This window comes from Lingula anatina, chromosome 3 (assembly GCF_051362555.1).
Source record: "Lingula anatina isolate TDL-2025a chromosome 3, LinAna3.0, whole genome shotgun sequence".
Lineage (NCBI taxonomy): Eukaryota > Metazoa > Brachiopoda > Lingulata > Lingulida > Lingulidae > Lingula > Lingula anatina.
The window spans coordinates 2,141,722-2,156,257 of record NC_141769.1 but is presented as its reverse complement, the minus strand read 5'-3'; the positions used below and the strand labels follow the sequence as shown (position 1 = coordinate 2,156,257).

General features: G+C 33.6%; 1 protein-coding gene across 3 annotated transcripts; it reads right to left on the bottom strand.

Moving 5' to 3' along the window:
- Positions 1–272: 272 nt before the first annotated feature.
- Positions 273–14,506, bottom strand: LOC106156697 (palmitoyltransferase ZDHHC15B). 3 transcript variants are annotated; one of them, XM_013532074.2, is made up of 12 exons: positions 14,313–14,505; positions 12,836–12,868; positions 10,995–11,089; positions 9,316–9,442; positions 8,952–9,021; positions 8,446–8,478; positions 7,973–8,093; positions 6,942–7,074; positions 6,106–6,232; positions 5,707–5,805; positions 3,427–3,527; positions 273–3,190 (listed from the first exon to the last, which is right to left on the bottom strand). In XM_013532074.2, the coding sequence occupies exons 1-12, from the start codon at positions 14,425–14,427 to the stop codon at positions 3,141–3,143; spliced, it is 1,104 nt and encodes a 367-aa protein (XP_013387528.1). In that variant the 5' UTR covers positions 14,428–14,505; the 3' UTR covers positions 273–3,140. The 3 variants fall into 3 exon arrangements, with proteins under 3 accessions (XP_013387528.1, XP_013387524.1, XP_086863944.1); XM_013532070.2 differs by having other exon boundaries at positions 6,942–7,077; positions 14,313–14,504; XM_087007818.1 differs by lacking the exon at positions 5,707–5,805 and having other exon boundaries at positions 6,942–7,077; positions 14,313–14,506.
- Between the last annotated feature and the right edge of the window lie 30 nt (positions 14,507–14,536).

Here is a 14,536-nt window from a genome sequence, read left to right as displayed (position 1 = left end):
TGCCCGCTCAGCTGACTGCAATTTAGCGTGAACCCCCAAGGAGTTAGGTCAATCTAAAACTTAATCTTTAGATCGATCTAAATCTCTGGGAAAGCACCCATATTTAAATGATTTTTAAAATGACAGTAAAAGTGTATGTACATAAATGCACAATATCTTTTCTATTATTAAAATTTAGAAAACAATGGATAATGTTTCAAACTCCCCATAAGGTAGAAATTTTGAAGTATCATCATACAAGATTTTAATTAGATAATAAAAAACTCAAATAATAAATTTACTCGTGTTTTATTGAAGACTTACACACGTCTATAATCTTACAATGTCTATTCAACAGCACTGTCTTATACAATATAACTCTAGCACAAAAGGCAATTGTCGCAATAACATTTTATCCCCTCTGCAAAAGGCTAGCCATGCATCAAACACATTCAACAAAATACTTTTTTATAGCTGGAATTCTGGTAGGGCTTTAAGACCCCTTTAAAAAAGAGAACTTTGTTAAGCAATATTATCCAGGATAAAGAGTGACACTTACACAGAAATAAATACAATTTGATTTTTCTTTGTACCTTTAAACAAATGTCCTAAACATGAAGAATCGAAAAACATAAATAAAAAACCCTTTCACTTAGAGCTGTCAGGTTGGGTTGCTATCATGGTACTGCTCATGTTTAAAATATTCCATGAAATCTAACCATTCTGTACCCAACATTTGCTAACACCCGAACAGGCAACCTAAATATCAACTGATAGAAATGAATGACATCATGATCATCCCTCTACATTCATTGGCCTTGTAAGGCCCAGATGAACAGAATGGTTAATCTGTTTTTTTGTTCCACCCTCCATACCTTGTATCAACTACCATTATTGTTATACACATTTGACATTATCACGAACAAAACTCTTGCAAGAAGCTGCGGTTCTTTTCATATGTGCTTACAATATTGCTGTACCACACACGATTTGGTTGTTCTGAGTGTATTTAGCATATTATGTAATGTACAGTGATCCCCTACTGTCCTGGAATGATGTGGTCCACTTTTCACTCAAAATATGTAGAACACACTCAGGAGTGGAGCACCTTATTCTTCTACATGAAATCAACATTCATGTTTTTAATCACTTTTCAGCAAACCAAAAAATTACCAACCATCATCTGTGCACCGTTTTCAGTACTGGGTCAGTGAGGTGTCCACATCAAACTAGAAACATTCAAAATTACAAAATTTCCATGACAATTTCACAAGAGATGGAAAGTTGTGCCAGAAGTTGGAAGTTTGCGGGGAGGGGGGTGTCTTTCATCTTTTAAGATAATAATATTAGGTCTACTTTGTAGAAGCATGTTTCATTCATGTTGCCCTTCTCAGTCACCCTTCACAGAGTGTCAAGTTATAACGAAAAAATGTATTCAAAAAATAGGAAAAAATAGAAATTTTCACTAGAAAATGGGAATCTCCCCAAAAAAGTAGGAAAAATAGGAACTTGACACCCTGCTTTCATTACAATAAGTCCCTGAAACCTGCTACAAAACATGTTTAATACTTTGAAGTAAAATACCACAGAAACAAAAACTGGTGTCTATGACAATATAATACATTATGTTGAAGAGTGACAAAGCAAACTGTTGTACAGTTTTATTGGCTATGTGCTTGAAATGACAAATGCAGTTTCTTTCATCAATAGCAATAGAAAATTAAGTGATATTTACCTATCACTGCCCTTGTTTTCTTGAAGTCTGACTGTCAGCTGACAAAATACTGGCTAGTTAATTTTCTACAGCTATTGACATAAGAAATTCTTATAGGTCAAACCAGCATCTGCAAGCATGAGACTGTGAACAAAAGTTATTCATGTGTCCTGTACATGTCTATAAAAAAATCCTGGGGGAAACTCCCGGCAAGTCAGCCCCATGGTTCAACCTTCCTGTGGCCAAGCTACAGATCATCACAGACGCAAACTTACGATGACATAATAAATATACCAAGTCTAGTTACTGTTATATATTAATATATGTTAGCTAGTCAAGTGTATCTTAATAACCATAGCAATGTTTCAAATCAATTGATCAAACAAGATATGAAGCGTTACCTTGAGATTGGTTCTTTAAATGAAGAAAAAGTTAGTCTTACAAAAGTGAAATTTGTCATCATATTCAAGGTAAAACACTGGAAAATAAAGCTAGTGAAAGGAAATCAGTCTTCCTCCTGATGATAATAAACCAATTCAAGAAGTGAGCAGTTTTGCGTATTTCTTTATCTTAGAAATAATAATAATAGCTATATTCAAGCCTAAACATGTATCAGTACCACCTTTTCTAATATTTATAATAGTCAACATCATATATAGTGTGCATTTCTCTTCCCCAGTCAAATATGAACTGTACACTTGATGTGTGTCGATGTGTGCCTTTGCTGTATTATATTACAACATTGTATCTACCCTGTATATTGTGACCACAGTCTACACCTGTCTCTTCACCCTGAGTGTCACGGGGCATTCACACCTGTCCTGCTTAATGTCAAATAGTGTAGGCAACAAATAACTGATGGGAGTTCCTACTAGGATCCCCATGTGATCTGTGTATCTTGTAGTGTGTAGTACCTAGACCATTTTCGGTTTAAGTGTAGCCAGGTTTGAATGCACCATCAGAGTACTGTTTTGTGACTCACAATGTCATCAACACAAAATGACAGAAAGGTGAGTGAATTAATGTCTGTTTTACAGACAAATCTCATTTTCACACACTTCTTACAAGGATGCAATATATATTTTATCCACAACATAATTCTATTCCTGGAATAAATAAAGCTCACTTTAATTGTGTATAGTTTGTTCATTAAATGTGAACTGAATAACTTCAACGTCTTCTAGTAAAGACTATCTGGCTTCCTCAACTTCCTCTAGCAATATAACAAACACAAACTTTCAATCCAAATCCATACTTTCCATTTCAGAGAGACTGTCTTCATGTGACAACAGCTTCAACACTCACTTAACACAGTCATCCTGATATCTAAGTTCTATTTATTTGTCAACTTGTAGCTGTACATCAGAGATAGAGTATGAAAGATCAGAGTTGTTTCTGGCAGTACAACATCAAATTCAAATCCCTATGCGTCTAAGTCCAGTCCACGTTATCGCTCATTGATCAAATGCACTTTTGACGTTCCTACTGGAGAAGTTTCTAGAAATGAAAAAAAAAATGTTTATAATTATAATCTCAACAAAAACAGATTCAATTCTAAATACATTGCATGCTTTAATCTCAAATCTTTGGAGACGAAATATGACATGATTTACACAATATAATTATTTTTCTTTGTTTTCTGACCCACATTTAAACAACACAGTTATATTAATAGTACTACGCAAACATATTAAAAAACATTACAATATAAATCTTAGGCAATGGTAACTCACCCTCCTCCCCGCCTTCCTCTGCCCATCTCTGTCTTGCCCCCAGTAGAGTATCTGAGTCTATATCCTCTGTTCTAGTGGGATAAGTCACACCATCTCCAAAGCTGGAAAATAAAACAAAGACATGTTGTGTAGAATGCCAGAAGCACTAAACTGTAGATTTTACAACTTCAATTTAGTGATATAATTATCATAACAAATGTACAGTAGCCTTCACATTACAGTAGCCTTCACATTCATTATATCAATCAAACTGGAAACCAATGTACAAAACACAGCTCTTCAATAAAAACATCTAAATGAAATTTACAACTTCTCCCCCAACTCACAATAAACTTTGCTGTAACCCAGCATGCAGGCAGTACAGTGTATAAGGTGAAAGCATCCAGTCAGTGTCAGATATACATTGCAATATGCTATATCCTTCAACCAATGCTGCATCTAGAGTTAGCCACTCCAACCACTTGGTATTTATAACAAACATATTACATAATTTTCAGGGTAAAGTCACTGACAAGTCTTGGTATAATAGTTGCGTCTTGTTTATAACCTCCACCAAGGGGGTTACGCTTTTGCCTTTTTTGGAAGGATTCTGTTACAGTTTTCAGAGCAGGTAAGAAATTAGAGATTAGTTGAAATCGATTGGATTTTAGTGGTGATCCATTAATAACTAGTAATAAATTAATCCATTATGAGAACTGAGCTGCCTTGGCTTAGGTCTGCACTCTGAGCTGCCTTGGCGGAGGTCTGCCCTCTCTAAATGCTCTCCTACTTTTAGATTGGTTAATGTTGTCTGCTGGGACAATAATAACTCTGAGTTTTAATATCTGAAAAGCAAAGCCTTCTATATATCATCCACCTGCTGTGTAATCTCCAAGTGAAGGAGTGAAGCATCACGTGGGTGGGTATGAGAAGGTTATTACTTTTTGCAATATTTTACTTTATTTAATTTTTAAGATCTGTTGTATTGATTAACTAATTAACATTAACATCATTTCTGCCATGAAGCCAACCAATTTTTCTGAAATTAATTAAAAATTAACAATTTTAAGTATATCTAACAAAGCACTGTTTTGGGGAGCTTCCAAATTATTTAGTTCAAACTGACTAAGTAATTATCTTTGGTATCTGGGTGACTTTAAACCATCTATTTCTTTGAGTGATTTTTAGATGCTCTTTCATTAATTTTATTAGCCCTGTTTGTACCTCAAGAAAAAAATTCTTACCCTCAACCCAATTCAGTGCTCCATTTATATTCCCAATTGTATAGGTGTACGTGTAAGACTATCTCCAAGTCTATAATATAATTCTAATCTTAACTTTGTAACATCAAACTTTACTCTCTAAAGAATAATTTTAATTTCTGGGTGGGATGTGTACTAATAATTTCTTGCAGCGAGCATGTAGATATTCCCAACATATGACAACCTGACCATCAGGTGAAGTTCCCGACTGTGTTACTACTACTGAGTAGACACTTGGGACACGGGGAAATCAATTATGGAGGAATAGGACAAGAGGTCCATTAAAGAAATAGAAAATATGGAGATATTTTGTGAAACTTGTCTCATTGAAAATGGTACTTTTATATAGTAATTTTCTCTGACTTATCAATAATAGTACTTTTATATAAAACATGATATGTGAATTGACATGTTATTTTATCAATAATTGACAATATCATCTAAATGATCAGATATACACATATATATTGACAGCCCTGGAGATTGAGGTAGCAAAATATTTCTACACAAAAATCTTAACTACTTCACAATGTCAGGCTAAAGTAAGTGTTAATCTCACCTCACAATTTTCAGACTAGAAAATATTAAAATACTCAAAGCTTTCAAGTATTGCAATCACATATTACAATTAAAAGATATGTTAATAGAAAGACCCTACTTCACACACACATATCAAACTGGCATGCACTGTAAGAAGCAAAATGAAAAGTTACCCACACCTTATGACTCAGGCAAGTCGAGCAACACATCTAGAAATCAAAGTAGATCCAATGAGGATTAGTATTCTAAAGAGCACACCGAAACACATAGAAGCCAATGTATTTTTTTGCTTTTTTTCTAATTAAGGCTAGGGTTAGAAACAAAAATATGAACCATTTTCCACTTGTAGAAGGTGCTAAAATGACTTCAATCCCAGTTTTTATTTTTACCAGTTAAATCTTAAACTGTGCGTTTCCTGGACAGAAATAAAATATACATTGGCTACTATATGCAACAAAGCACACCAAAAAAATAAAAAAACACTGATTTGACTTCTGACCTTGGGCTTGCCGTGGCTGGATTTGTCTCACTCATCGTGTTGTACGAGCTCGCAACATTAGCATCTACTCGTGTTGGAAATGACAAGCCATCGCCAAGACTACAAGAAAGAGAAAGGGTCAACATGCTGAGTTATAAAATCAGCAATGAGCAGCACTGCCTCAAACCAGCTGAAAGAGCCTGCTTCCAGATTGTACAATAGATGGAGCCAGTGTCATTTACAGTTAGCCATAGCTAACAAATTCATTCTGATACAGTAAATGGGAATGTTACAGTGACTATCTTTTTTTTTTCTAAGACAAAACAGCAAACAGCAGTCCAACACCTGAAAAACATGCACTTATCAATTCCCATTTTAGACTTCAAAACAACATCTGACCCAAAAGGAATGCATAGTTACCTAGTAAATACTGGTAGAAACCACTTCTTCCTATCATCACCAAATATTTCCTGAAAGTTGGCTCTTTTCCCAAGACTGAACCCATTTTTGTCTGGGCCAGTCCTAAATATGGGTGCTCGGAATGATTCTGGAAAGAATAAGCCCCCATTCAAATAATGTTCTAAATCTTCCTTCTGTCCTCTACACAGAAGTTTGAAAGTACTCATTTTCATTATATTATATTATATTATAAATACCTGGAAATACCATACCCTTTTCAAATAATTTACAAATCTCTTAAGTGATTTGGTAATGTAAGTTAAGTACCTAAATGGTGAAATTTTGTACCAAATGTAATTATCATGCACTTTAAGGTATACTACCCACATTTTAAATGTCCCAAAGTCATATTTTCTATGTCTATACATCCAGCAAAGCTACCTATCTTCATCAAGTCATATCTTAAAGGGATAATAACTCTTCGTATGAGATCTATATTTCACAATAAAAACATTGTGAACAACTCGTAGAAATATAATATATTCTGTTGTACAAAAAAAAACGGCACTTATAGCTATTGTCTTCAGACCATATGACCTCCATTGATGGCTATACTCTGTTATAATCTCTTAAGAGATTTTAACAAAAAAACCAAACTTTTTAGAATAAAACCAGGGACTAACTTTGAATGTAAAAATGGATTCATTAACCATTGGTAAGTATGGAAAAATTGTTGTTTACTCCTGGAAAATTCAATTTTTGGCCAAAATGAAGAGTTATTATCCCTTTAACAATGATAAAAAACCCTCAAATAGAATGAAAAGTGCCAAATTTTCTATGTGAAAATGTTCACTTACCTAATGTTGACCTGTTGTGTAGGGTTAGAAAAACATGGTAGCCAAACAGTGAGATGAGACTTATAGAGAACATCACGGAGGCAAAGAACAGGAACAGGATGTGAAACCTGCCCAAGTCGTTGTGGAAACCACCCTGCTGAGAACACAATAGAAACAAGGATTTATTACAAAGATTGTTATAATATCTGAACACAGAAACGCTGAGATTTGTCATTTATTGAGTTTTTGAAAGACTTACAAGTATAGAAGGTCCAATTATAGAAAAGAAATGGAGCAAAATACCTGCTTTAAGTTTTGATACCCGCAATGTTATTATGAGCTTGAACCTGTCTTTACAAAGCATTTCTTATGATGTTTGCAGAGTGACAACAACCTTTCTTACAACTTTTGCATTGGTTCAAAGCAAATAAAACTTTTAAATTATGCATCAAACAATTACAGCAGGACCATATTTGCAAACACTATTCAAATATGCATTCACTTTCCAATGTAAATTTACAAGAAGGAACTAAATAAGACCCAAATCATTCAATTTATTTGCTTAAATTGTGTAGTTTTACAGAATAATATGTCAATTATCTCAGCTCCAATCCATTCCATGCTATGAAAAAAATATACATCAAAAGCTGTTCTGAAACCAGATCAATACTTGTAATATTACTACATGCATCAATCAGCCATTCAAGAATTGGCAGCTAAATAAGATATACATGGACCCACTGTCACTCAATTGAATTACTCTTCTCATACGCCTCAATAAGTGTCACAATAATGGACACTATATAAAGTTTTTCTATTCAAGATGTATCTTGGGTCCTACTTGCATCATATTTTCGTCTCTTCACCCTGTATATGCCAACTGCTCACAAAATCAATGACACTGAATAATAAAATTCTCCTTTCCCTTTTTTTTTTTCAAGCCAAAGAGTATTGTAAGCTATCCTTGGATACAAACTAAAAATTTCAGCATTAAAATCTGTATCATTTCAGCATTAATTGCCACATAAGGAATAGCCCGGTTTACTACTTACCGTCCAAAATCTTATGAAATATTTAAGCACTGTTAATGTCACGTATAAACAGTACAGAAGTGCATATCCCAAGAAGATGACAAAAAACTTGTAGTTGGTGAAAGACACGCAATTGTTGACCCTGAAAAATTAAAATTGAAGCTTCATTGGAATAAACTGTGGAAGGTCAAGAAATTTCTTACGCAGAAAAAGAAATTATGGTTATTTTGTCGCCTGATCAATATTATTGGCTCCAAAAAAAGAAAAACCTGTCAAATGAGTACAAATTGCCATTCAAAATGTATTGAATTTCAATTAATGGCATGTTTTAAAATAGTAAATCAGACGTTTATATTATTATGATCAATATTTTTCATTAAGCAAAACAAAACATGGTGTTGTTTGCAATGGTGATATAAAGTTTAAAATTATAATATATAAATAAAGGTAAAATACTACCATATTTCACAAATGTTACAGCTATTTACACTTACCAAGGGCAGTGGTGATCCATTTTAAGTATGCAACTGAAAAAGAAAGAATTATTTAGTCAAGAAAATGTGCAGTATCATTATCATCTTCAAAAATGCCTATTTATACACTTTTCACTGTTCTTTCATCAGAATTCTTGCTTCCTTTCCTTTCTTTAACATTTCTTTCTTTTATTATTATCATTTTAATTTTTTTTTGGAGGGGGGTTAACAAATGAAATTGATGTAAGGCAGTATACGCTCTCTATGACGATGTGTATATCACAATTACTGCGTTTTAATTCAAGCAGACAAAGTGACACGAGATACTGGTGTCAAATTAGTCTACTATGGCCATCTCTTGTAGTAATAAGCATGCCTGATGCCTCATTTTCTCCAACACTATGCTCTTGTTTTTTATAACAAATGACATTCCTCATCTCAACAACTTCATTCTCATTAGTTTATGGCAAAAACATAGCTTGAGCTGAGAATAACAAGACATAATTGTCTCAATGATCTCTACTTACGTCCCACACATAGAGCAATGGTGTGCTCTGTCTGGTTTAATACATTTGCACTTCTCACAGTATCTGTATGCTGAAAGATATGAAAACGATTAAATTAAATTGAATGCCATTTCACATGTGCTTAATTTTTTCATTAACTACTGATGACTACATTTTTAACACAGTTCAGCATATGCCTATAACTAGAGACAGTAACTCAGAATTCTGCCATTATCTGTTTTTTTTTTTTTTTTTTTTTTTTTTTGGCGACAATTTGGGTAATAATTCAATCCTGTGATGAAGTATAAGGTAATAATAAGGTAATTATATTCGGTATAAATGGAAGTCAAAAAATCCACAGTTGTAGATAGTGAGTTCAGCTTACCCCCTGTAGCTGTTCTGCATTGCACTGGTAAATTTCGATCTCGGACCAATTTTGCCAATATTTGTCGCTGTTGCTCTTCATTCTCTGAAGATTCAAATCTTGCAACATCTTGTTCTGAGAGATAAAACTGAAAAAAAAAAAGATAAAATCTGACTGGCAGCCCCTTCATCATCGTGATTTAATGCTAATTTTATTATCAAAACAACGAGATTTCTGGAGAAAACCATATAATTTCAATGCATGACTGACTCAATTTAGTGGCTTGAATGCTTTATTGAAATTGTCAGAGATATCTGCAAACATTCTTCAGTCAAAATCTAATCATTTTTAATCTGCTTTCAACTTAACAATTTGCAGCATATAACCAAACACAGGAATCAAACAGTACAGACTGCTTTAGGGGTACATTTTGCTATAATAATTATAATACTAGGATAATCCTGATCTACCTATGAGCAAATACACTCGATTAAATTCCTCTCTTGGGACAATGATATGCTTCTCATCCCAATAAATGTCTCACTAATGACTTTCTCAGGTCAGATGAGATCAATAGAAACCAGAATTACCTCTGAATGTAAATGGAAACCAGGGACTAGAAAAAGTTTCCATGGTAAAACCCTACACGGATAATATATGATGAGCATCTCTTTGTATCATTATGAATGTGAATGTATCTAACTCGACCCTTTGTCCTCAAGTTTTTCTTTCAATGTTCACTTGGCCTTAAAATTTAGGTCAAGGTCAAGTATTTGCTTCTGATGCCCTTTCAGAAAATTCCACAAGTGGTGAAATGTCTTTTAAAGGTCAAATGACATTCTTAAACAATTGCATTTATCTATACAGTGCAAGACCCACATCCTCAGTTTCAGAGTAATGACAGAGACTTTCCCACCAGCACTCCATAATACCTCAGTTAAAATATTGTTGTAATATGGTTAAGATTCACCAGAGAAATTTTACTGTTTAATGATTCCACTTGGTTTAAGGAGGGTAATAGGGGTGACCTCCATCCATAATTCAGAATATATGGTTTTGATTATATGGGGGAATCAGAGTAAATTTATTAAATTTTGTATATTACCTGAAAGTGATGTCATTTAATCATAAAAATGGGGTCTTGAGCACCAAGTCAAGCTATACGTAAATGGCACACAAGTGCTGGTTATAGCAAAGTGTTTCCAACATTCTGAACCTCGGGGTGATACAACCTAACCAATCACACCATTGCCACATTATCCAATCACCCCCTGATAGACAGTCATCTCAAGCCGTAACTGATGGGAGCCCAGTGACGCCTGCTGTAAATGATATCCACTCATCACTGCGTCAAGATGGTCTAATGTACTGCTGTATTGTATGGCGCGTCTCATGTATTGGAAGAAATGAGGATTATTGAACAATTCTTCATCTATTCTGATCACTGCAATGCTTTTTCACCAAGATACAGGCAATAATGTTCAGCAGTTACTCATACGCACAAGTATAAACACCCACATACTCACATTTCCTCCTACTCAAGGCTGTAAAATACACACACGGATGCACGCACACACAGACACACTGTCACACACATACACACATGAAAAGGACAAATTCTGGTGGATAACATAATCTTTATAATTGAACTGAAGACAAGAATATTTAAAATGAAGAAATGCAGAAAAAAGAAAGTGTACCTGTTTAGGTGTTTTCCCAGGCTCTGTATATATAGCCTGCCAGTAAGACCAGCCAAAGAATAGAAAGAACGGATGGTACAGCAACAACAGTATTACTGGAAACAGAAAAATAATTATTATAATATACCAGTATATATAGCTTCAAAATTAATTGACACATTTTTAATTTTCAGCATTTGTAAATCAATAACTTGCAATGCATCATTAGTTTCTAAATTACATTTATTTACTAAAAATATTCACATATATGAAGAGATTGAGTTTGTAAAAAAGAAAATCACCTAAATATCACTCAGTAACATGTGAACCCATCGTTTGCACTCAAAATGTTTATTTTTTTCAAATTTACTATTATTCACTAAAATATTTACACTTAATATTTGCTTTTGTAACAGAAATGAAACTTTAAATAGCTGTCAATATAGCTAAAAAATGACATACATGTATATCAATTAGTTCCCCTAAATAACCCAAACCAAGACAATAAATCTAACTGGACAATACCACATCCAAAGAAATCAAAACTGGCAACACACTGATGCAATTTTCCACTACGGTATGCCTTTAGCAGCTATCGGAAGATTTATTCTATAGATTCTCTGTCATGCCCATTAGGAAAAACGTGTATCTGACGCTCACTGAGGCAAATGATGAAACCAGTGAACATTTTTATCTAAGACTTCACTGCTGCTAATCAAAGTAGAAATACTGCAATAAAGGGTTTCATACTAAGCATCTTCTGCGTCATTAGTGTCGTAATCATCAGGAAAAATCCCAAAGAAATTGAAATTGTTATTTATAAGTCCTCTGTGGAGATTTTTTCCCCTTTTTTCTGTACCAAACTGTCAATCAATCAACTCTATGCATTAGACTGTTTCAGTCTTTATCTGAATTAAACAAATTTAGTGTATAATAACAAATACAGTTTTTTGCATACTTTGTGATTTTTTTTTTCAATCAAGAAGCTGACTACCATACTAAAATACTAGCAACTGGCTCCACAGTTAAACATCAAAATTTGACTGAAATAAAATCTCATGTATGATGCTAAATGCTTACTAAATCTTATGTACTTCCACTTACAACTATGTGATCAAACTGTTGGCAGTTTACCATCCAGAAGGAAAAAAAGGATTCATAGCCATAAAATGGAGTGCTAAATCAATTAGGAAAGATTTATAGAAAAATAAACAGTCAGTTTCCTTGTTAACTGCAATCTATAAAATCTCCATATGTTACACAAGTAAGTTAGAGTGCTACTCTAATCCAATGTAAACTATGCACTTGTCAAAATCATGATGTTATTATTTTTTTTTTTTTTTGAAACTGCATCAAAATCAATGGCATTTTGATCAATTTGATGGTGTATTTTCCCTTAATGTTATTTATGTACATCTCAATAATGCATGCCAATATTGTACAGGATGCAGTACTTATCAATAAACTCTAGGAACATTTCAACTAAATCTCTACAGACTCCATGCGGAAAAAAATTTCAATGCCACCAATAATAGATGTATAAAAAATGTTTTAAAAAACATTCTAATATAAAGTTTATCATTTTGGAGACATTAAGGCCATATTCCCACAGACACCATCAGTCCATATAGATCAACTCTGCATGGACTCTCGCTGACTGCAATCAGCTTAAGTGAATCACATGCCTCCTCCTGGCATTACGTAAGTAGATTCCAGAAAAGCTGGTGATTATACAAGTACACTGGAAACAAGAGGCAGCTGTCATTCAGTTAAGCTGATTGCATTTAGCAAGGATCCCTGCAGAGTTGGGTCGATCCTTGTAGACCAATGGTGTCTATGTGAATGAGTCTAAGTCACAGTACCTTGTTCTGCGACTGTGTCCACCACTCCTGATACTGAAAGAAAAGAAGGCAGCTGATGATAACCGACAAAATGTTTTGATGAGATTGAAAGTATTAAATAAATTATGCAGAGTTTTACAAAAGCATACATACAATGAAGACAGCCTCATTTTTTAAAAAATATTTAATTATGAAAATAATTTAAGTTATTTCAAATATACAATGCAACACTTTCATATAAATTCCTCAATTACGTGCCTGTTATAGACCTCTAGCATTTTCATACATTATTGCCAAGTGCCTATCTTTAGAACAAATCAATCTAAAATTTTCATCATCATCATCAGCACCATAATAATAATAATAATAATAATAATAATAATAATAATAATAATAATAATAATAATAACAACAACAATAATAATATTTATAACAACAGAGTTCTATCAAAACAAAAATATGACATAAATGTTCATTCATTGAAGCAAAATTTAATTTTGGGCAATTTACAAATTTCAACTTGTGTCTTCATAGTCTCATTTTTCAAACTGAAATCATCATGCCTATATCTGTCTCCTCATTATTCCTGTCTATAACATTACAGTGTGCATGAAGAGATCATCGTGACAAGGTAGAAAAAGACCGGATAGACAATTTGCATGCATGACCTTTTCAATTATCTTCTGATCAGTGGAAAGTTTGCTGTCCAAAACATACTCATCAGTTGTATAAAATCAATACTGATTTTTACACTGGGGATTCAGTACATGCCCCATGGCACATAAGTGAGTATGGCCATTATGCCTTGACTTACAAGCACTCAATTAACTTTGTCTATTTTAAATATCTCTGAAAATGTTTCTGAGGTTTGAACTTTACTTCAGTCTCCTTGGGAAAAAATTGGTGTTCTTTTTGCTAGGGAATTCTAAAAAAAATGAATAGTAATAGGAGAAGAGAAAAGAGGAGTACTGTTGCAAATTTGAAACAGAATCTGAAAAATGGAAATGTAAATTTGGACATCTAGGGTGGTGTTTCAATACAAACAGAGACGTCTTTTAAAAAGAAAAAAAATCATTTTTCAAATCTTTAAATTGGAATGATAAGCAAGCTATTATTTTTTTTTTTTTTTTCGCTCAGGGATAACTATATTATAAGTTCCTAAAACCCTTAACATTATTCTCAGAAAAGTTCCCACCAGTATTGGTAAATTTAAGAAACATCTAAGTCATTCCCTTGCTTCAGAAATTTAAGCTTACATAGTAGTACTTGAAAACCTGATGAATCAACTTTAACTATTTTTAAACAAATAAGTGAAATTCTGTGCTAAGCCCATGCTTCGATGTGTTAGTCGCCCTCATCTTGATAAAATTATTTCTTGCTAAAGCAGTAATAATGTAAATAATTTACTGACTTATTCATAATGTTATTGTTCGTTGACAATGGACAATCATCATATGACTTTACACCTGAAGGATTTGACAACTCTGAGAAAACTTACCAAAACACATATAAATCACATATGCGTAGTAAGACCAGACCACGACGGCGGTTATGAACACAACAGGGAACCACCTCACCAGAGCCATGCACCAGCGCACTGGAGCAGGAGGCATATTCGATATATTTTCTTTCTTCCTTTTATATCCTGATAATCTCTTCCCGACACCGCCTGTGAACTACGTCATCAAAATATGGGTAAATATTTAATTGGAATAATTAGCA

Bases quoted from the DNA above. Each gene is read 5' to 3' on its own strand.
- LOC106156697 (XM_013532070.2), bottom strand. From the start codon at position 14,427: ATGCCTCCTGCTCCAGTGCGCTGGTGCATGGCTCTGGTGAGGTGGTTC. The intron at 9,443-10,994 runs GTACACTTTCTT...TTTTTTTTTCAG, and splicing joins CTGGGAAAACACCTAAACAG to TTTTATCTCTCAGAACAAGA. The intron at 8,479-8,951 runs GTAAGTAGAGAT...TTTCTTTTTCAG, and splicing joins CATTGCTCTATGTGTGGGAC to TTGCATACTTAAAATGGATC.